At 43.2% G+C, this 24,618-nt stretch overlaps 1 protein-coding gene across 2 annotated transcripts in view; it reads left to right on the forward strand.

Annotated features, from left to right (window-relative positions):
- Positions 1-19,171, forward strand: part of LOC311133118 (protein cereblon-like) — a gene marked incomplete at its 5' end in the record, with an annotated part of 35,926 nt that extends 16,755 nt beyond the window's left edge. For both annotated transcript variants that reach the window (XM_084166552.1, XM_084166553.1), the window contains 7 exons: positions 217-379; positions 5,824-5,886; positions 6,104-6,188; positions 6,331-6,446; positions 9,763-9,827; positions 14,332-14,463; positions 17,500-19,171. In XM_084166552.1, the coding sequence (XP_084022678.1) occupies positions 217-379; positions 5,824-5,886; positions 6,104-6,188; positions 6,331-6,446; positions 9,763-9,827; positions 14,332-14,463; positions 17,500-17,683 (808 nt within the window). In that variant the 3' untranslated portion in view covers positions 17,684-19,171. The remainder of the gene's footprint in view (positions 1-216; positions 380-5,823; positions 5,887-6,103; positions 6,189-6,330; positions 6,447-9,762; positions 9,828-14,331; positions 14,464-17,499) is intronic.
- Between the last annotated feature and the right edge of the window lie 5,447 nt (positions 19,172-24,618).

Below are 24,618 nucleotides of genomic sequence, written 5' to 3' on the forward strand. Positions count from 1 at the left end.
CTCTCTGTGTCTCTCGCTGTGTCTCTCTCTGTGTCTCTCTCTGTCTCTGTCTGTCTCTCTATCTCCTTTCTCTGTCTCTCTCTCTCCCTGTCATCATGAAGGATGCTTTTGATCTGGAATCTAAATGCATAGTATGGGTACCTATGGGTTTATTCACTATCTGTATTTAGCTGTGAACTCTAGCACCCAATTCTCTCTCTGTCTTGTCTCTTTCAGGATCAGACAGGCCAAGGTGCAGATCCTCCCAGAGCGGATCCTCCCGGACCCCCTGACTGCAGTGCAGCTCACGCCACTGTCCCGCCTCCACATGCACCCCTCCTCCAGACCCCCCGCCCAGAGCTGCAGACAGACCCAGCGCTGGTGGGCCACCTACCGCCAGGTCTGACTCACACAGACAGACCCACCCACCCACTCTCACTAAGTCACACCTATCACCACTTACATACAGCTATTCTCACTCACACATACACAGAGTGTACAAAACATTAGGAAGACCTTCCTAAAATTAAGTTGCACCCCTTTTTGCCCTCAGAACAGCCTCGATGCGTCGGGCATGGACTACAATGTGTCAAAAGTGTTCCACAGGGATGCTGGCCCATGTTGACTCCAATGCTTCCCACAGTTGTGTCAATTTGGCTGGATGTCCTTTGGGTGGTGGTCCATTGTTGATACACACGGGAAACTGTTGTGTGAAAAACCCAGCATTGTTGCAGTTCTTGACACACTCAAACCGGTGCGCCTGTCACCTACTACCATTCCCCGTTCAAATGCACTTAAATATTTTGACTTGCCCATTCACCATCTGAATGGCACACACACAATCCATGTCTCAATTGTCTCACGGCTTAAAAATCCTTCTTTAACCTGTCTCCTCCCCTTCATCTACACTGATTGAAGTGGATTTAACAGGTGACATCAATAAGGGATCATAGCTTTCACCTGGATTCACCTGGTCAGTCTGTCATGGAGAGAGTTCCTAATGTTTTGTACACTCAGTGTATGTACCACTATTCACATGATATACTGCACATACTCTACTACCCTCATAATCTAGCTTTAAACGAGACATCACATATCTTAAAACAGGGGTTCTCAACCTTTTTGGGTCAGGGGACCCCTTTTGTGATAGCAAATTCATCAGGGACTCCCTCATAATCAGAACACAACTCGAGTGAGATAAAAAATAACATACAATATGTTTTACTATGACTTTGGCAGTGCATGGCCGGACAAACCAAGTCTCTGGCCCGGGAAGGAACATTTTGTCATGGGGCAGATAGATGTTTTGTTGTTGCGGCTTTAAAACTAATATCCTGCAATTCTATTTTTTTTTGCCATGAATCAGATTGAAAACTTTGCCATTTTAAAGCTTAAATTAAAGTGCATTTATGTACAAAAATGTTTTTGGGGTGTGAGTTGAAAAATGTATATTTGGTGGAGTACTGTGGAGACCAATATCCCTGAGAGCCTCCCAGGCCCATGTTGCCCAGGGTTAAGAACATACACTGTAGATTAATAATATTACATCATATTGTATTACACACTTTAAACTTATTCCACAGATCCTTAGGCCAAAGTCATTTAATCTGTTAGTAATACAGTTGAAGGCGGAGGTTTACATACACTTAGGTTGGAGTAATTAAAACTTGTTTTTCAACCACTCCACAAATGTCTTGTTAACAAACTATAGTTTTGGCAAGTCGGTTAGGACATCTACTTTGTGCATGACACAAGTAATTTTTCCAACAATTGTTTACAGACATATTATTTCACTTATAATTCACTGTATCACATTTCCAGTGGGTCAGAAGTTTACATACACTTAGTTGACTGTGCCTTTAAACAGTTTGGAAAATTCCAGAAAATGATGTCATGGCTTTAGAACAGGGGTGTCAAACTCATTTTAGCTCAGGGGCCACATGGAGGAAAATCTATTCCCAAGTGGGCCGGTCCGGTAAAATCATGGTATATATAACTTAAAAACAACAACTTCAGATTGTTTTCTTTGTTTTAATACTATCAACATAAAACATAAAGCTGGAGCCTGAGGACAGTGTGTCCAAAATAGTACAAGCACAACATCACTATTAATCATAAAACACCTGTAGTTTATTTGAAAATTCTAAAGAAAAAGAACACACAAACACACAATGCCTCAGTGATTCACATAACTGTTTCACAGATCACATAACTATATCCGTGTGTCATTTCTCAGGTAGAAATGTAGATACAAATAATGAAATCCTGTTCCCCAAACAAGTGCAAGAACCACAGAGTCAAGAATAGGTTAAATATACAAATAAAATAAAATCAATTAAAAACAATAGCACATAAAAACATATAAACATAAAGCTGGAGCCTGAGGACAGTGTGTCCAAAAGCACAACATCACTATTAATCATAAAACACCTCAAGTTATTTGAAATTATGAGGACAAACAACACACAAACACACAATGCCTCAGTGATTCACAGAAGTATATCACAGATCACAGAACTATATCAGGGTGTCTCATGCAGCACTTTAAGTGGGGTTGCATAGTTTATTTGACTCCTGATACCTGGCATCTTTTAGCTTTCACCAGCGCATCAATATCAGGCGTCACATCCTGAGTGGCAGCCAACTTCAGGATGTGATTCAAGTGCTTGTGCGTGAGCCTTGAGCGCAGCTTTGTTTTATCCATGACGTTATCCATCTTTAATGACTTGCAACACAAAGCCTCCTGGTGCAAAATACAGTGAAAAGTCCAAAAATCACGTCCTCCATTTGCAGATTGCACTTTCTCTCTGAACTTTGTCACAACGCCTGCTTTTTTCCCGATAATTGAGGGCGCACCATCTGTAGCCAGGCTGACAGCGCGGGACCAGTCCACTCCGACCCTGTCCAGCGCGCCGACGAGTGCAGTGAAAATATCAGCTGCTGTCGTTGTATCTGTCATCGGCACCAACTCCACGAACTCCTCGGTGACGGTCAATGTGTCATCAACTCCGCGGATGAAAATGGCCAGTTGTGCAACATCTGTAATGTCCGTGCTTTCATCAATTGCAACCGAAAACGCAATAAATGACTTTACTTTTTGCTTCAACTGGCTGTCCAAATCCACTGAAAGATCGGAAATCCTGTCTGCAACTGTGTTTCTTGTCAGGCTGATATTTGCAAAAGCCTGGTGCTTTTCAGGGCACACAATCTCTGCTGCCTTCATCATGCATGTTTTTACAAATTCACCCTCACTAAATGGTTTTGAAGCCACTGCGATTTCATTAGCAATGAGGTAGCTAGCTTTCACTGCAGCGTCACTGATGTCTCGGCTGTGAGTAAACACAGACTGCTGTTTCTTCAGACCCACCAACAGTTCATTCACCTTCTCTCTTCTCCGCTGTCCTTGAAAGTTGTCATATTTGTCGGCATGAAGACTCACATAGTGGCGACGAAGGTTATATTCTTTCAGCACTGCAACATGCTGTGAACACACCAAACCTACAGCTTTCCCATTCAATTCCGTGAATAAATAGAAGGATGACAATTTTTCTTGGAACACTCTGCACTCTGCGTCCACTTTTCTCTTTTTTGACAGAGACATATTGGGGCAATGAGGGTGCCAAAGCACATAATGTTAAAAGTAGAAGCCGTAATAAATATCGCGGGCAAAACAAAGTAGCTCATCCGGACTGGCTGCACTTGCTTGACCTATTTGCTCTGCCCCGGTATAAACAGTTTGCTTGCTTAACACAATTGCTATTGCGCCATCCAGTGGACACAATTGGAACAGCAGTTTATTTTATTGAAAAATTGCAGCTCATTTTTATACTTTACAAAATCATCTCGCGGGCCGGATTAAACCCGTTTGCGGGCCTGATCCGGCCCGCGGGCCGGACGTTTGACACCCCTGCTTTAGAAGCTTCTGATAGGCTAATTGACATAATTTGAGTCAATTGGAGGTGTACCTGTGGATGTATTTCAAGGCCTACCGCCAAACTCAGTGCCTCTTTGCTTGACATCATGGGAAAATCACAAGAAATCAGCCAAGACCTCAGAAATGTTTTTGTTGACCTTCACAAGTCTGGTTCATCCTTGGGAGCAATTTCCAAACGCCTGAAGGTACCACGTTTATCTGTAAAAACAATAGTACGTAAGTATAAACACCATGGGACCACGCAGCCGTCATACCGCTCAGGAAGGAGACGCGTTCTGTCTCCTAGAGATGAACGTACTTTGGTGCAAAAAGTGCAAATCAATCCCAGAACAACAGCAAATGACCTTGTGAAGATGGTGGAGGAAACAGGTACAAAAGTATCATTATCCACAGTAAAACGAGTCCTATATCGACATAACCTGAAAGGCCGCTCAGCAAGGAAGAAGCCACTGCTCCAAAACCGCTTTTAAAAAAGCCAGACTACAGTGAGCAACTGCACATGGAGACAAAGATCATACTTTTTGGAGAAATGTCGTCTGGTCTGATGAAACAAAAATAGAACTGTTTGCCATAATGACCATCGTTATGTTTGGAGGAAAAAGGCGGCCTTGCAAGCCGAAGATCACCATCCCAACCGTGAAGCACGGGGGTGGCAGCATCATGCTGTGGGGGTGCTTTGCTGCAGGAGGGACTGGTGCACTTCACAAAATAGATGGCATCATGAGGATGGAAAATTATGTGGATATATTGAAGCAACATCTCAAGACATCAGTCAGGAAGTTAAAGCTTGGTCGCAAATGGGTCTTCCAAATGGACAATGACCCCAAGCATACTTCCAAAGTTGTGGCAGAATGGCTTAAGGACAACAAAGTCAAGGTATTGGGGTGGCCATCACAAAGCCCTGACCTCAATCCTATAGAACATTTGTGGGCAGAACTGAAAAAGTGTGTATGAGCAAGGAGGCCTATAAACCTGACTCAGTTACACCAGCTCTGTCAGGAGGAATAGGCCAAAAGTCACCCAACTTATTGTGGGAAGCTTGTGGAAGGCTACCCGAAACGTTTGACCCAAGTTAAACAATTTAAAGGCAATCGTACCAAATACTAATTGAGTGTATGTAAACTTCTGATCCACTGGGAATGTGATTAAGGAAATAAAAGCTTAAATAAATCATTCTCTCTACTATTATTCTGACATTTCACATTCTTAAATAAAGTGGTGATCCTAACTGACCTAAGATAGGGAATTTTTACTAGGATTAAATGTCAGGAATTGTGAAAAACTGAGTTTAAATGTATTTGGCTAAGGTGTATGTAAACTTCCGACTTCAACTGTATTAATTTATTTATTTATTACATGTACAAAAAAAAGAGATCTGGCCGCGGACCCCAGTTTGATAACTCCTGCCTTAAAGGATTACATTATATGTCTCTATGTTGTTTCTATTGATGCTGAAGTCATGCACCGTCTGTTATCTTACGCTCTCATTTAAATTTGTATTGCTTTAATTTGTCTAAGTTAACAAACAGAGTGTGGTGGTAGTGACAGCGGGGGGAATAGGAACGGTGGGAGGAACGGTGGGAAGGACGGAGGGAAGGTTAATTGTTTGTTAAGGGGATGTTTGGATGTTTAACATGCAGAGGAGAGGTGGCAGTCTTCAGGGGCGAGACACATGAGACACATGTTCAACTTCAGGCCCAATCTTATGGAGTGTTCAGATAAACTTGTTTTGTCTAGAGCAGACATGCTTCTCTGTCATGTGGAAAAATGAATCATGTCCCCTCTATATACAGTTGCTCCCTCCTGAATGTGACCTGGCAACCCAGTGTTTGTGTTCCACAATGCAGATGAATGAAGATGTTCTCCTGCTGAGGTGTTGTTTTCTATGTGTTTGCCTGTGTTCTAATTAGAGGAAGTTCCACTGTGCCAACATGACATCATGGCCTCCCTGGGTCTACGCCCTCTATGACTCTGTGAGTACTGAACACCCTTATCGCTGTTCTATAGGTTAGTGTCTTAACCTCTCAGGGCTAGATATAACTACTGTGTGTGCACAGACAGAACATTGCCACTGTAACTTGAGTGAGCTGATTTATTCCATAATGCGTTTTAGAAAAATACTGTATGAGTTCAGTGACTGTTAAGACACACATCCTGTTTGTAACCTGGTTTCTTGTGTTTGTCCCCCAGGAGACTCTGATGAACAGAGTGAAGAGACAGCTCCATGAGTGGGACGAGAACCTCAAGGATGATTCCCTCCCCACAAACGCGATAGGTACAACTCCCTGGTCTACCCTATAGGCTACTGTATATTCCTGCCACCTAAAACCATAAAATCTTTAGGTACTTCTTCCAACCTCAAAGATAGCGAATCCTGAACTGTAACATTCCCGCTCCCCATCCCTCCTTCCTGTCAGATTTCTCCTACAGAGTGGCAGCCTGTTTGCCCATAGACGATGCCCTCCGGCTCCAGCTGCTGAAGATAGGCAGTGCCATCCAGAGGCTGCGCTGTGAGCTGGACATCATGGACCGGGTGAGCACACACAGACAGACACAGACATATGAACGCAGGCGCACCCACACAGAGCCATAAATACACATCACTAAACCTTACAATTTAAAGGCCAGGTACACTGCTCAATACATGAACCAGGCGAGGACACACAGAGCCTTATCCACACACTGTTTGATATGTAACCCTACACCCACCACGAATCCATCCAGCTGTACCCCAACTGATCTAATCTTACCCCTACTCCTCCCTGTTGTTCTGTGGCAGACTCCCCTGCCTCTCCCTCCCCTCTCTTCCCTCTCCGTTCTCTTTACTCTACTCTAATGCACTAGTTTTATATTTAGCCACTGCCTATATAGAGTGATGATCATTTCCCCTCTCTGAGGTGGTGGGTCGGAGATGCTGCCTTCTTTTGTGAGCTTTCCCAGGCATTGAGAGCTCTGCCAGTGTTAAAGCACCTCTTCTCTAATCCATCGCTCTGACTAGAGCTGGGACGATAAACCGAAAATTACAGATGCCGACATTGCCTTCCTCTTACCAAAGCATTTTGCTTACGTCGGTAATTTTCTGTGATTTTGCTGCTAAATGTTCTTGTTCTAAAACCATTATTTGGTCAACAGTAATTGCCTATGCATTATGTTGATTCCTGCTATAAAAGTATCTGACTGTCCCTGTTTTGCTGTCGGCTGCTGACTCTCTCACTCCCTCTCCCCACTGTGCGCACGGAGGCGGGAGAGATGCAGTCTGATAAGCACAAGTGTAATATGCTTGTGCTTATCCCGCAATTGCTCAAAATGCAATTGTTCTAGTTAAAGAGAGGAGAGTCAAAGCTTGCCTTCGGAAAGTATTCAGACCCATTGACTTTTTCCACATTTTGTTACGTTACAGCCTTATTCTAAAATTGATTAAATTGTTTTCCCCCTCATCAATCTACACACAATACCCCATAATGACAAAGCAAAAACCGGTTTTTAGAAATGTTTGCTAATTTATTACAAATAAAGGATATAAAACATTTACATAAATATTCAGACCCTTTACTCAGTACTTTGTTGAAGTACCTTTGGCAGCGATTACAACCTCGAGTCTTCTTGGGTATGGTACAAGCTTGGCACACCTGTATTTGGGGAGTTTCTCCCATTCTTCTCTGCAGATCCTCTCAAGCTCTGTCAGGTTGGAAGGGGAGGGTCGCTGCACAGCTATTTTCAGGTCTCTCCAGAAATGTTCGATCGGGTTCAAGTACGGGCTCTGGCTGGGCCACTCAAGCATATTCAGAGACTTGTCCCGAAGCCACTCCTGTGTTGTCTTGGCTGTGTGCTTAGGGTTGTTGTCCTGTTGGAAGGTGAACCTTTGCCCCAGTCTGCGGTCCTGAGTGCTCTGGAGCAGGTTTTCATCAAGGATCTCTCTGTACTTTGCTCCGTTCATCTTTCCCTCGATCCTGACTAGTCTCCCATTCCCTGCCGCTGAAAAACATCCCCACAGCATGATGCTGCCACCACCATGCTTCACCGTAGGGATGGTATTGGCCAGGTGATGAGCGGTGCCTGGTTTCCTCCAGACGTGACGTTTGGCATTCAGGCCAAAGAGTCAATCTTGGTTTCATCAGACCAGAGAATGCTGTTTCTCATGGTCAGAGTCCTTTAGGTGCCTTTTGGCAAACTCCAAGCGGGCTGTCATGTGCCTTTTACTGAGGAGTGGCTTCCGTCTGGCCACTCTACCATAAAGGCCTGATTGGTGGAGTGCTGCAGAGATGGTTGTCCTTCTAGAAGGTTCTCCCATTTCCACAGAGGAACTCTGGAGCGCTGTCAGAGTGACCATCGGGTTCTTGGTCACTTCCCTGACCAAGGCCCTTCTCCCACAATTGCTCAGTTTGGCCGGGCGGCCAGCTCTAGGAAGTGTCTTGGTGGTTCCAAACTTCTTCCATTTAAGAATGATGGAGGCCACTGTGTTCTTGGGGACCTTCAATGCTGCAGAATGTTTTTGGTACCCTTCCCCAGATCTGTGCCTCGACACAATCCTGTCTCTGAGCTCTACGGACAATTCCTTTGACCTCATGGCTTGGTTTTTGCTGTGACATGTACTGTCAACTGTGGGACCTTATATAGACAGGTGTGTGCCTTTCCAAATAATGTCCAATCAATGGAATTTACCACAGGTGGACTCCAATCAAGTTGTAGAAACATCTCAAGGATGATCAATGGAAACAGGATGCACCTGAGTTCAATTTCGAGTGTCATAGAAAAGGTTCTGAATACTTATGTAAACAAGCTAAACACCTGTTTTCGCTTTGTCATTATGGGGTATTGTGTGTAGATTGAAGGAAAACATAATTTAATCAATTTTGGGAATAAGGCTGTAAGGTAACAAAATGTGAAAAAAGTGAAGGGGTCTGAATACTTTCCAAATGCACTGTATGAGTGACTATCCAACACACCACCTGGTGTTATGTTGGGCACCTACTGACCCTAAAAATTCCTCAATGACATGTATTGCTAAATAAAAAGGTTTAAGGAAGTACCAAGCAGGCACCACATTAATACAAGACAAAACAGCTTGCTCAATCAAGCATGATGGTCTTGTAAGTATAAAAGGAAAGCTTGTTTAATATAATTATTTTAAAGGTGAAAAGGTAGTGTAATGGGATTAGTGTGGTGTGTAAAGAATCCAATACTTGACCTTGTATGCGGTACAAATCACATTATTGTGGAAGCACCTCCTCTAAGAGTATGAATTAGGCTGTTTTGAGAAGGTTTGAATCCTAAGCAACCTGCCTACACATTGTTTGAAATACAATAGACCAACATAGCTACTGTAGTAGGTTAAAGCTGTGTGCTGGAAAACCTTGGTAGAGCATGGGTGGAGTAGGCATTGTGGTGCTCATGTGGATTTTCTTTTTCTGCATCAGACCAATGCCTACTTCTCACTTAAAACAAAAAGTGTTGTTTTTAATAAACAAGGATTCGGAGCACACAAAGACATACTCTCCCAGTTGTTGGACTCGCTTATGATTTCAGCAAGATCATAGAAATGGAATTAGAATGGTATAAGATTAGAACAGTAATCTCTTTGGGCAAGACCATTAAGAGGTGATAGATGTGTTTGTCAGTATGGCTAGATCAATATGTGAGGTAATTCTCTAGCTCCAACTTTCTGATTTTAAGATATGTACTCCCCTGCTTTTGCCTGGAGAATGAGGGTTACACGCACCCCTAGCGAGGTGGCCAATTACAGGCTGTTACATAACCTCCTAGCACAGGCAATAACAACAGTGATGTTTGCTACTGCTACAGAAGTTGGATTGAACATGAAGTCATATATGTTGTGTTTTCTCCCACAGTGCACCTCGCTGTGTTGCAAGCAGTGCCAAGATACGGAGATCACCACCAAGAACGAGATCTTCAGGTGAGGGAGAGGAGATGAGGGAGTGATGCATCTAGACTGTCCCAGTAGTGTGTGTGTGTGTGTGTGTGTGTCTGTAGAGTAGTCTAACACTGGTTGTCAGTGAGTCAGAATGAGCTGGTATTGTGTGTGGGCATTGGGATTGCATGTGTCTACTTTGCTCCCTCCACCTCCCTCTGTCAGTCTCAGTGGGGGGTGTGGTCTGTTGACTGAGGTAGTCGCTTTAGATGAGACGAGCCTTTGATTGCAGACAAGTCCATGGCACCACTACCAGAGCTACTCTCCCCCGTTCCTCCACCCGACCCCTCTCCCCTCCACTCTCTACTCCTCTCCCATTCCCCTCTCACCATCCACCCCCCTCCCCTCCACCCCTCTCCCCCTACCCTTCTGCCCTCCACCCTCCCTGTCCTCTTGTCACTTGACCCCCCTGGGGCAGCCAGTCTTCTTGTCACCTGGGGCAGGACAGGGCAGCTAATGACTAGAAATTAATTAGCTGACCTTTAGTTCCATTTTGGACACGACTGTTTGGCATTTGGTTAACCTCCCACACACACACACACACTTTTAAACGCATGATCTTCTAGCGTCGCTAACAAGTCGATGCATCCACTCATCACATAAGCAGCATTTCTCTGAGGCCACTCGGTGCTGCCTGCCTACACCAACCAGACACACAGACTGACACTGACCGGATGACAGTAGGAGTAGTGAATAATCTCATGTTGGCATATATTCCATTCATGAGACCTAAAACAAAAAAAACTAGTGACAGGAGGCGAGGCTAGTACACTACAACAATGTAGCAGCAGTCTTGGTCTCAGTAATGAATGGAAAGATGCGCTGACTGAAACATTTAAACAGGACAAATATTTAGATATTGAATGTTGACTGTGTGTAATATTTAAAAAGGTCATAAAGTTTGGATTAAACAGACTCTCAACATAACATCCATTTAGTGGGTTTCCAGAACCTGAGGGGCAGGCTGTCTTGATGGTAATGGACCAGCTGCCATGGCCATTGGGCTTTTTAGCAGAAGTTGAGAACCGTTCATGTGTATTAGCAATTGTAAATAATTTGCTTAATGCTGCAATATGTAACTTTTTGGGCTACCTGACCAAATTCAAATAGAAATGTGTGGTATAGATCTGTCATTCCCATTGAAAGCAACTCTAAGAAGCGGTAGATCTGTTCTATGTGCACTATTTCTATGCTTTCCGTGCTTAACATGCTGACTACACCGGGCACATGTGCGCCCGTGCACGCCATCGCACGCATGTTGATTTTGTCCATCCACACCAGACACGATCAGGACACGCAGGTTGAAATATCAAAACGAACTCTGAACCAACTATATTAATTTTGGGACAGGTCGAAACACATATGAAACGTTCATGGACATTTAGCTAGCTAGCTTGATGTTGCTAGCTAAATTGTCCTGGGATATAAACATTGGGTTGTTATTTTCCCTGAAATGTACAAGGTCAAATTTTTTTTTGCTGGATCTTTGTAGAATTTGGACTCATTTTGAGTCACACACAATCGTGTGTTCTCTACGCCGACAATTAATCCACAGATAAAAGGGGAAACCTAGTTAGTTTTTCGTAATCTCTCCTCGTTCAGTCTTCTTTTCTTTTTCTGTGGATTTTATATGGCGGTTGGCAACCAACTTTAAGGTGCATTACCACCACCAACTGGACTGGAGTGTGGACCTCGTTCATCTTTCAATCACCGGGTATATGCTCCTAAAAACCAATGAGGAGATGGGAGAGGCAGGACTTGCAGCACGTCAAGCCAAGTTCTATTTTAGCGCCTGGCTACGCAGACGCTCGTTTACGTGCTCTAGCAGTTTGGATGAAATGATTGAATAACATTTATGTGTACATTTATTTTGCAACTCTCACGCATGCAACACGGGTGGTGTGGTCAGCATGTAAGTTTCATTTTTGCGTCTTCTACTTTGTTTTGTACACCAGCTTCAAACAGCTGAAAATACAATATTATTCGTTATGGAAAATATATTTCACAGCAGTTTAGATGGTACAATGATTCTCTAAACTATATTTGCTTGTTTTGTCACATAAACTGAAATTAAGCTAACTGTTAGAATTTCTGCATCCAAGAAATGGCGGGGCGATATCTGCATAGTGCATCTTTAAAGACCCATTAAATTGAATAATAACTATAATCTGTAAATCCTCAAATGGTTTGGAGTTTATCATCAGTGTCCCTGAACACTCAGTACTTTATCTATGGGGTCATCAGAGTGTTATGGATACACTGTTAGTGTGTGTGTGTTTGAGATATTGAGTGTTCCAAAACGCAGGCAACCAAAAGCAGTTTTCTCCAGACCTGTGTTCTGTTCTGTGCAGCCCTGCTAGTGAACAGGCAGATCTACATAAACTCAGCAAAAAAATATACGTCCTCACTGTCAACTGCGTTTATTTTCAGCAAACTTAACGTGTAAATATTTGTATGAACAAAATATGATTCAACAACTGAGACATAAACTGAACAAGTTCCACAGACATGACTAACAGAAATTGAATAATGTGTCCCTAAACAAAGGTGGGTCAAAATCAAAAGTAACAGTCAGTATCTGGTGTGGCCACCAGCTGCATTAAGTACTGCAGTGCATCTCCTCCTCATGGACTGCACCAGATTTGCCAGTTCTTGCTGTGAGATGTTACCCCACTCTTCCACCAAGGCACCTGCAAGTTCCCGGACACTTCTGGGGGGAATGGCCCTAGCCCTCACCCTCCGATCCAACAGGTCCCAGACGTGCTCAATGGGATTGAGTTCCGGACTCTTCGCTGGCCATGGCAGAACACTGACATTCCTGTCTTGCAGGAAATCACGCACAGAACAAGCAGTATGGCTGGTGGCATTGTCACCGGAGACACTTGAAACCCCACCTCTTTAAGGAATACCTGGGATAGGATAAAGTAATCCTTCTACCCCCCCCCCTTACCCCACCCCCCAAATTTTTTTAATTAAATAATATTCTTAAGTGGTTGTCCCACTGCGTATCATAAGGTGAATGCACCAATCTGTAAGTCGCTCTGTATAAGAGCGTCTGCTAAATGCTGGGGGTCATGTCAGGATGAGCCTGCAGGAAGGTACCACATGAGGGAGGAGGATGTCTTCCCTGTAACGCACAGCGTTGAGATTGCCAGCAATGACAACAAGCTCAGTCCGATAATGCTGTGACACACCGCCCCAGACAATGACAGACCCTCCACCTCCAAATCGATCCCACAACAGAGTACAGGCCTCGGTGTAACGCTCATTCCTTCGACGATAAACGCGAATCCGACCATCACCCCTGGTGAGACAAAACCGCGACTCGTCAGTGAAGAGCACTTTTTGTCAGTCCTGTCTGGTCCAGCGACGGTGGGTTAGTGCCCATAGGCGATGTTGTTGCCGGTGATGTCTGGTGAGGACCTGCCTTACAACAGGCCTACAAGCCCTCAGTCCAGCCTCTCTCAGCCTATTGCGGACAGTCCGAGCACTGATGGAGGGATTGTGCGTTCCTGGTGTAACTCGGGCAGTTGTTGTTGCAATCCTGTACCTGTCCCACAGGTGTGATGTTCGGATGTACTGATCCTGTGCAGGTGTTGTTACATGTGATCTGCCACTGCGAGGACGATCAGCTGTCCGTCCTGTCTCCCTGTAGCGCTGTTTTAGGTGTCTCACAGTACGGACATTGCAATTTATTGGCCACATCTGCAGTCCTCATGCCTCCTTGCAGCATGCCTAAGGCACGTTCACGCAGATGAGCAGGGACCCTGGGCATCTTTCATTTTGTGTTTTTCAGAGTCAGTAGAAAGGCCTCTTTAGTGTCCTAAGTTTTCATAACTGTGACCTTAATTGCCTACTGTTTGTAAGCTGTTAGTGCACCGTTCCACAGGTGCATGTTCATTAATTGTTTATGGTTAATTGAACAAGCATGGGAAACAGTGTTTAAACCCTTTACAATGAAGATCTGTGAAGTTATTTGGATTTTTACAAATTATTATTATTAGTTAATTTTTTAGCTGAGTTTAGCTGATGACTAATGATCTGTTTAATAAAGTACGCGTTTCAAACACACTAGATTAATGAAGCTGCAGGTGCATGTGTACTCCTGCTCAAATTAGAGCGAGTAAGGAAGGGTTAAGCAACTTGGTGTCTCTTGTTTGACATTCATCTAGTTAAGTTTCATAACCATCTCTCTGGCTACTGTCCCAGTCTGTCTGTCTATACTGTCTGATTCAACCTTACTCCAACCTTAGTCCCCTCGCCTGGGTCATTGTAGTATGTTGGTGTAATTCTAGAATATTTGTATACTTTTAGAATATTTGTAGTTTTAGTCTATTCGTATACTTTAATATTTGCATGTCATTTGTACACTCAATTCAGCCGTTTTTTGTACAATGTGGTTCAGATAATAAAAACATTCTCTACCCTGGTCTCCTCACTCACTTTCTCTCCCTCTCCCCATCCCCTCTCCCCCCTCACACTCCTCCAGCTTGTCTCTGTATGGCCCCATGGCAGCCTATGTCAACCCCCACGGTTACGTCCATGAGACCCTGACCGTCTACAAAGCCAGCAACCTCAACCTGGTCGGCAGGCCGTCTGTGCTCCACAGCTGGTTTCCAGGGTAACCCCTCTCTATACATGCCTAACACATATACAGTACCAGTCAAAAGTTTGGACACACCTACTCATTCAAGGGTTTTTCTTTATTTTTGCTATTTTCTACATTGTAGAATAATAGTAAAGACATCAAAACTATGAAATAACACATATGGAATCATGTAGTAACCAAAAAAGTGTTAAACAAATCGAAATATATTTTATTTTAGAGATTCTTCAAATAGCCATCCTTTGCCTTGATGACAGCTTTGCACACTCTTGGCATTCTCTCAACTATCTTCATGAGGAATGCTTTTCCAACAGTCTTGAAGGAGTTCCTACATATGCTGAGCACTTGTTAGCTGCTTTTCCTTCACTCTACGGTCCAACTCATCCCAAACCATCTCAATTGGGTTGAGGTCGGGTGATTGTGGAGGCCAGGTCATCTGATGCAGCCCTCCATCACTCTCCTTCTTGGTCAAATAGCCCTTACACAGCCGTGAGGTGTGTTGGGTCATTGTCCTGTTGAAAAACAAATGATAGTCCCACTAAGCGCAAACCAGATAGGATGGCGTATCGCTGCAGAATGCTGTGGTAGCCATGCTGGTTAAGTGTGCCTTGAATTCTAAATAAATCACAGACAGTGTCACCAGCAAAGCACCCCTACATCATCACACCTCCTCCTCCATGCTTCTTGGTGGGAACCACACATGCAGAGATCATCTGTTCACCTACCCTGCGTCTCACAAAGACATGGCGGTTGGAACCAAAAATCTCAAATTTGGACTCATCAGACCAAAGGACAGATTTCCACTGGTCTAATGTCCATTGCTCGTGTTTCTTGGCCCAAGCAAGTCTCTTCTTATTATTGGTGTCCTTTAGTAGTGGTTTCTTTGCAGCAATTCGACCATGGCCCGATTCATGCAGTCTCCTCTGAACAGTTGATGTTGATGTGTCTACTACTTGAACTCTGTGAAGCATTTATTTGCGCTGCAGTCTCAGGTGCATTTAACTCTAATGAACTTATCCTTTGCAGCAGAGGTAATTCTCGGTCTTCCTTTCCTGTGGCGGTCCTCATGAGAGCCAGTTTCATCATAGCGCTTGATGGTTTTTGCGACTGCACTTGAAGAAACTTTCAAAGTTCTTGAAATGTTCCGGATTGACTGACCTTCATGTCTTAAAGTAATGATGGACTGTTGTTTCTCTTTGCTTATTTGAGCTGTTCTTGCCATAATATGGACTTGGTCTTTTACCAAATAGGGCTATCTTCTGTACCCCCCCCCCCCCCCACCTTGGATCAACACAACTGATTGGCTCAAACGCATTAAGAAGGAAATAAATTCCACAAATTAACTTTTAAGAAGGCACACCTGTTAATTGAAATGCATTCCAGGTGACTACCTCATGAAGCTGGTTGAGAGAATGCCAAGAGTGTGCAAAGCTGTCATCAAGGCAAAGGGGGGCTACTTTGACGAATCTCAAATATAAAATATATTTTTATTTGTTTAACACTTTTTTGGTTATTACATGATTCCATATGTGTTATTTCATAGTTTTGATGTCTTCACTATTATTCTACAATGTAGAAAATAGTAAAAATAAAGAAAAACCCTTGAATTAGTAGGTGTGTCCAAACTTTTGACTGGTACTGTACATTCCCTCGCTCTCACACATTTAGATATACACCAACCCATTCCCCACACTATACAAACTCACCCCACAGCCTTACACTCACAAATTACATTCTCAAGTGACAGACACATGTACAGTATACACACTGACAGATGTAAACATACATTGCACTATTGAAATGTACTGTACTTTTGAGGTGTTCATAATAATGTAATAAATTATTCATAATATTAATCATTTAAGAAAATAATATAATAAATTATTATTAGCACCTGTCACGTTACCCAGGTTGTGTGATCTTGGACACATTAATAACATTTTTGGTCCATGAATAATTTAAGCTGCCAAAGACCTGAAAGCAAAAGGCTCTGGCCTTTTGGTGTACTGTCATTTTTTGCATCGTTTGTCATTTTTGGCATCATGTTGTCAATATGAGGTGCCTTGTATTCATTGAGCTTTATTTAAAACCAACTTCGTCTCAGTGGGGATATACACATACTGTGTGTGTGTGCACGCAACACCAGGCTTGCTTGACCATATTGACATAGAGCCGGAACTTTTTGGAGAGCAGTGGAGAGCTCCCCTGGGTTCTCAGTGGTTCTGTTACGTAAGGCATCTTCAACCAAAGCCACTCATCAGTCCTCAGCGCTCCTCATCACTCCTGTGTTAGCCTCCTGTAATAATGACAGTAATAGCTTCCTCCACTTATCCTCCCCATGGGCTGGCACTTGTCAAGATTAGTCTTATTCAAGTCCTCTCAGAGGGGAGCTATGGAGGTAGAGGAGAAGGAAGAAAGGTATTGTGCTCCTTGTGCTCCACTCAACCGCTCTGTGCCGCACTGCTCTTCTGGTGAAGGGTGCTATTACAGCCTGTCAGCATAAGTTGTTCTGAGAAGACATGTTGTGGAGAGAGCAACAGACACACAGCATGACAGATTTAGGCTGTTTACTGCCATTTTCATCTGTTGATTGAAAGTGCTTCTGTGTGATACTTGTCATGCAGCCACTTCAAATGGTAGGTTGTTGCCAGGAAGAGAACCCTGGGAAACGTCTTAATTGAACAGGTGTCAGATAGGAGAGAAAAGGTAAGTGGAGTGGTTTGTCTGTGTGCCTTCCTTCCTTTGCCTGGCCCGCCACCATTCCCACGTGACAGCCAGATAGGGTTTTGGTTTGCGGAGAAAATGGAGAGGGGATGAGAGAGGGGATTGTATTGATTAGACACAGTCTGTGTTCTTTCTCTATGTAATGTCTGCGCATGAGAGCCTCAGAAAGCCCCAGGCCTCTATTCGCAATGCTGTCTGGTATGCCATAATACTGTATGATGAGGGGAATTGGAAGACAGCCAACTAGGGTATTAGTTTCTGTGTCAGATGCCTTATGTCAACAATAAGAAGTGTGGCATGCTGCACAAATCTCTCCCCCCCCCCCAGGTATGCCTGGACGATCGCTCAGTGTCAGACATGTGGCTCCCACATGGGCTGGAAGTTCACGGCCACCAAGAAGGATTTGTCCCTGCCTCGTTTCTGGGGCCTGACCCGCTCAGCCATGCTGCCCCGCATTCCCCAGATGGAGGGCCAGGAGGGGGACGAGGGCTCCCGCCTGCTCTGCCTGTGACAACATGAGGACCTCCCCTCCACCCACGTCCCCAACGGGCCTTCGATCGACACACCCTGTCCACTGGCCGAGGGCCTCTCCTTAGTACTCGATGTGTCCCACCCAACCCCCGAGAGCCATGGCAGCAAATCCCTCATAGAAGGTCATCCTGCCTTTAAATGCTACTTTCTAACACACACAGAGAGAGGAGGAGGAGGATGGAGAGGGGTTATGTTCCTGAGTGCAGTGACACTGGAGATGGAATGCGTTGCATATCGAAAGATCGATGTGGAGAATGGAGCAAGAGATTTATTCTTGACACACGGGCAAATCTTCCACATAGCATGCTACTCTGGACCTGTCTGTACTGATGTCTGTACTGCTGTCTCTATCTAGCTCTTATACTATCTGTCACAGACACGGCACACACTAGTGCATTGCCATACTATCCACCTGCTCTAAAACATAGGTGTGACTTTGCATGCAGTATACAGCTAGGTGTGTACAGGGTTATAGACGCCCATCAAGAGGACCTTTGGTCCCCATAATCTCTAAACAAAACAATCAATAGAAAGCCACTTGGGATTCAGGTCCACAGTTAGTTGTTGATGTGTTTCTCAGAGAACCTAATTTAGCTGGATCGGTTCATGGAGAGATAGACCATGTAAAATCCAGAATTAAAGGGTGTTTGTATATGTGAAAGGATGTATCATGCCTTTGTTTCATGTGCAAGATGTTTTGATCAGTCGGTCAAGTGTAAAACAGCCTATATTTTCACATGAAAGGAATGCATAGAATGGAGGAATCTGAACAAGAAGAATAGGGGAGCTGTTGCTTTATTTTGCCTCATATTTTCACATTGTCTAAAAACGTATATGTAATATACATGTAGAGATACTGGTTTCTATTTTGTAACTGATGGATGCCCATTGAACTGCAAGACACTGTGCCTGTGAAGACTAGAGTTGGCTTGGTGCTGGGTGTAATATAGACTTGAGGAAAGCAGGGCAGAAGGCAGTGGAGCCAGAGATATCAGAATCTGTCAGTCGCCATGGTTCTATGTGTGATGTGGATGGCTGGATGGAGTGCCTATGGTCCAATTCAATGTCTTGTTTGTTTGTTATATCAGTGAGCCACACAATTAAATGGGACATTGTATTAATGAAACTGTCTTTGTTGAAAATTGCAATATCATATCGCGAGTTACCTGAATAGCAATATTTTTGTTTTAGATCCATGTATTTGTTTTAAGTTAAGAATTGTATTCCTTGCCAATGTACAAGGTTATTTTGGCTCATGTTTGTAAAAAATGGTATCGTAAGTAACCAATAAGAGTCAATTATTGCATTTCTGGTCTGATATAACTGATGTAGAACCTCAACACTCTTGCCCCTCCCATAGCCATGTATTTCCATTTTATAACAATGTAAAACAGGATTGATTTGTTCAGCTCAATTATCACCAATTGAGCAAAGTAATTTTACGCAATAAGAAATGTTCTACAATACGATTAAGATTGTCTTTTTTCATGATTGTTATAATTTTTTTGTGTGGTATCCCAGTTGGTAAAACTTAAGATGAGACCATTGAAGAAGAACCTTGGAGTGGAAATAGAAAACAAGTAGAAAAGGATGGCTTGGTACATTTTTTATAAACTGTGATCTACTATGTGAAACAGTACTACAGTCAGATCACACCATCAGCATATAATCCATGATCTTTTCTCTGAACAGGAATGGTATGTGATCTCTATTATTGCATCAAAACTAATCTTGGTTAACCTACAACTTAAATATAGCATAATTTGGTCAGATGTTTACGTAGTCTGTACACAAAAGATTACATCAATTTAAGCTTTGTAATCCACTTGCTGCAAGAAGTGGTGTTGGAGGACCGGTAGGGGTCTCTCTTTAGGGCTGTCCAATTCCGGTCCTGGAGGGCCGAACATTTCAGGATTTTATCCTCTCCTCCTAATCAGGGACTAATTCAAACCTGGGACACCGGGTGAGTGCAATTAACTACCAGGTAGAAACAAAAAACAGAAGTGTTTCGGCCCTCCAGGACCGGAATTGGGCAGCCCTGTGTGTAGTCTGACACACTAATGCCCCTGAATGTTTTCAGTGTTCTACTGTAGCTCAAATGAACATAAGGAGCTGAAATCCACAGCTTACTTGTTTGTACTTTGGCATGTGTGGAGGTGCACCTGTTCCTGCAGTTCATCTCAGCAGAATCAGCAGGGCTTTTAGAAGCCAGTAGACACTTCTCACTTCACTGTTCCAACCAAAAAAAGAACACCAGGCACACTCCTCAGACAGAAAAAAAAAACTGCTATAGAGATGCAGCATGTATGAAAAATCGATTTAGACAGAATGGGGTAAAAGTGAAAAATAGTGAGAATGGAAAGAAGGTGGGAAGAGAAGAGGTGACCGGATTCTGGGTTGACCCACTCTGTACCGAGTATCCATATGTCATTTCCAGTAATTTGTGAGTGGACTTGACGTGTGTGTGTGTCTGTGCTGTGTGTGTTGTAGGTATACAGGTACACGTGCAATGCTGTGTGCTGGCTTGGTCAGTGCTTTCCTAGTAGCCTCCTGTCGCTGTCTCATATGCTGGCCCAGCGAGGGGCTAACCAGAGAGAGTGGATACTGGGTGGGTGACTGGCCTCTGGGGGACATATTTAAAGTACTCTTTTTGGGGGGGTTCTGTACTTTACTATTTATATTTTTGACAACTTTTACTTCACTACATTCCTAAAGAAGATAATGTACTTTTTACGCCATACTTTTTCCCTGACACCCAAAAGTACTCGTTTTGAATGCTTAGCAGGACAGGAAAATTGCCCAATTCACACACTTTTGAAGAGAACATCCCTGGTCATCCCTACTGTCTCTGATCTGGTGGACTCACTAAACACATGCTTCATTTGTAAATTATGTCTGAGTGTTGGAGTGTGCCCCTGGCTATATGTAAATTAAAATAACAAGAACATTGATGCTGTCTGGTTTGCTTAATATAAGGAATTTGAAATGATTTATACTTTTACTTTTGATACTTAAGTATATTTTACTAATTACATTGACCTTTAATGCAAATACTTTTTGACTTTTACTCAAGTAGTATTTTACTGGGTGACTTTCACTTTTACTTGAGTGATTTTCTATTAAGGTGTCTTTACTTTTACTCAAATATGACAATTGGGTACTTTGTCCACAACTGTCTGCTACTGTAACAGCCCTAGTGCCTGGCTTGTGTCTCTTTAGTCTTCCTGGCTGTGATCCTGGTCTCTGGTCTGCATGGCTTTTATCTTGCTCGGGTCTATCGTAGCGGTTAGCCAACTACTCTCTTTTTATTCCATCGGCATGGCCATAATGAATGTAATCCAAGATACACTACATTACCAAAAGTATGTGGACACCTGCTCGTCAAACATCATTCCAAAATCATGGCATTAATATGGAGTTGGTCCCCCCTTTGCTGCTATAACAGCCTCCGCTCTTTTGTGAAGGCTTTCCACTAGATGTTGGAACATTGCTGTGGGGACTTGCTTCCATTCAGCCACAAGAGCATTAGCGAGGTTGGGCACTGATGTTGGACGATTAGGCCTGGCTCGCAGTCAGCGTTCCAATTGACTCTGTACCGGTACCCCCTGTATATAGCCTCCCTACTGTTATTTTATTTTACTGCTGCTCTTTAATTATTTTTTACTTATCTATTTTTTACTTAATTTCTTACAAAAACTGCATTGTTGGTTAAGGGCTTGTAAGTAAGCATTTCACTGTAATGTCTACACCTGTTGTATTCAGCGCATGTGGCAAATCGAATCAAATTTGATTTGATTTGAATTCATCCCAAAGGTGTTTGATGGGGTTGAGGTCAGGGCTATGTGCAGGCCAGTCAAGTTCTTCCACACCGATCTCGACAAACCATTTCTGTATGGACCTCGCTTTGTGCATGGGGGCATTGTCATGCTGAAACAGGAAAGGGCCTTCCCCAAACTGTTGCCACAAAGTTGGAAGCACAGAATCGTCTAGAATGTCATTGTCTGCTGTAGCGTTAAGATTTCCCTTCACTGGAACTAAGGGGCCTAGCCCAAACCATGAATCCTCATCCACCAAACTGCACAGGTAAGGTTGTCAAAGAAAGAACAAGTAATTGTCAAATAACGATTGTAAGGAACGGTTTTAAAAGCATGTGATTACACTGTATCTGAACACTATGTGTTCACCTCAGACGGACCTCTCTCGTTGTGAGTGTCCTGTGTTATTCTCCACATGTGTACCAGTCCATGTGAGCATGTGTCTGCTTAACCTCAGGGGGAATGAATAATAACCATATTTATTTAACTTTTATTTTATCAGGGAGTCAAACTGAGGCCAATGTCTATTTTACAGATGAGCCCTGAATTACAGAAATTACAGAAAATACACACATCAATATAAATACAAAATGCAAGCAGAAAGAAAAAAACGATCATAAAAAACAAACACATTAATCAGTAAAAGGTCCTCAATCAGCTTTCTGAATTGTCCTAGAGGCACCAAAACATCGCATTTAAGAACATTTTGAAGATTTTTCACAAATAAGGTGTAAGAAAACTAAAAGCTGATTTGCCTGACTCAGTAGTGACCAAAGGAATTTCCAGAGTTAGCCATCCCTGAGACTTGAGTGTGTTAACTCATATGTCTAAAGTTTAGTAAAGATGTTAGGTACAGTGGGACTTTTTGTAAAAGGGCTTTATAAATGAAAACATAGGAATGTATCAATCTACGTTACATCAAAAAAGTCCAACCAACTTTCTGGTAGAGAATGCAGTGATGAGTACTAAAACTGTTGCCCGTAATAAAGCGCAGTGCGCTATGATAAACTGCATCTAACGGCTTTAATGAAGTCACGGCTGCCTTCATATAGATTATGCCGCCATAGTCTAGGATCGATAGGAATGTCGACTGAATAATCTGCTTTCTACTATATTTCTATAGAAGAAGCCCATTGTTATTCTCAGCTTCTTTACTAACTCATCAATATGATTTCCAAAACACAGCTTTTCATCTATCCAGATGCCCAGATATTTGTAAGCAGGGACACGATCACTATGGACACCATCCAAGTACATATGCTTAAATCATCAGTTTTTATGCGCTCTAGAGAACAACATACAGTGCATTCGGAGAGTATTCAGACCCCTTGACTTTTTCCACATTTTGTTACATTACAGCCTTATTCTAAAATTGATTAAATTGTTTTTTTCTCTCATCAATCTCAAATTATCAGTCTATAATTTTAATGGTAGGTTTATTTGAACAGTGAGAGACAGAATAACAACAAAAAAATCCAGAAAAACGCATGTCAAAATGTTATAAATTGATTTGCATTTTAATGAGGGAAATAAGTATTTGACCCCTCTGCAAAACATGACTTAGTACTTGGTGGCAAAACCCTTGTTGGCAATCACAGAGGTCAGACGTTTCTTGTAGTTGGCCACCAGGTTTGCACACATCTCAGGAGGGATTTTGTCCCACTCCTCTTTGCAGATCCTCTCAAGGTCTGTCAGGTTGGATGGGGAGCGCTGCTGCACAGCTATGATGTTAGATCGGGTTCAATTCCGGGCTCTGGCTGGCCCACTCAAGGACATTCAGACACTTGTCCCGAAGCCACTCCTGCATTGTCTTGGCTGTGTGCTTAGGGTCGTTGTCCTTCGCCCCAGTCTGAGGTCCTGAGCACTCTGGAGCAGGTTTTCATCAAGGATCTCTATACTTTGCTCCGTTCATCTTTGCCTCGATCCTGACTAGTCTCCCAGTCCCTGCCGCTGAAAAATATCCCCACAGCATGATGCTGCCACCACCATGCTTCACCATAGGGATGTTGCCAGGTTTCCTCCAGACTTGAGGCTTGGCATTCAGGCCAAAGAGTTCAATCTTGGTTTCATCAGACCAGAGAATCTTGTTTCTCATGGTCTGAGAGTCTTTAGGTGCCTTTTGGCAAACTCCAAGCAGGCTGTCATGTGCCTTTTACTGAGGAGTGGCTTCCATCTGGCCGCTCTACCATAAAGGCCTGATTGGTGGAGTGCTGCAGAGATGGTCGTCCTTCTGGAAGGTTCTCCAATCTCCACAGAGGAACTCTAGAGCTCTGTCAGAGTGACCATCGGGTTCTTGGTCAACTCCCTGACCAAGGCCCTTCTCCCCCGATTGCTCAGTTTGGCCGGGCGGCCAGCTCTAGGAAGTGTCTTGGTGGTTCCAAACTTCTTCCATTTAAGAATGATGGAGGCCACTGTGTTCTTGAGGACCTTCAATGCTGCAGAAATGTTTTGGTACCCTTCCACAGATCTGTGCCTTGACACAATCCTGTCTCGGAGCTCTATGGACAATTGCTTTGACCTCATGGCTTGGTTTTTGCTGTGACATGCACTTTCCAAATCATGTCAATCAATTGAATTTACCACAGGTGGACTCCCAAGTTGTAGAAACATCTCAAAGATCAATGGAAACAGGTTGCACCTGAGCTCAAGTTCAAGTACTTTCCGAATGCACTGTATGTTTAATTTAGAGTTATTTATGTAGCTTTAGTTGTGATACAAATGTTGGGCTACAGTGCATTCGGAAAGTATTCAGATCCCTTGACTTTTTCCATATTTTGTTACGTTACAACATATTCTAAAATTGATTTTCCTTAGCAATCTACACACAATACCCCATAATGACAGAGAAAACAGGTTTTTAGACATTTTTGCAAATGTATTAAAAATAAAAAACAGATACCTTATTTACATAAGTATTCAGACCCTTTGCTATGAGACTCAAAATTGAGCTCCGGTGCATCCTGTTTCAATTGATCATCCTTGATGTTTCTACAAATTGATTGCAATCCACCTGTGGTAAATTCAATTGATTGGACATGATTTGGAAAGGCACACACCTGTCTATATAAGGTCCCACAGTTGACAGTGTATGTCAGAGCAA

The sequence above is a fragment of the Coregonus lavaretus genome (genome assembly GCF_964263955.1).
Source record: "Coregonus lavaretus genome assembly, chromosome: 8".
NCBI classification, from domain to species: domain Eukaryota; kingdom Metazoa; phylum Chordata; class Actinopteri; order Salmoniformes; family Salmonidae; genus Coregonus; species Coregonus lavaretus.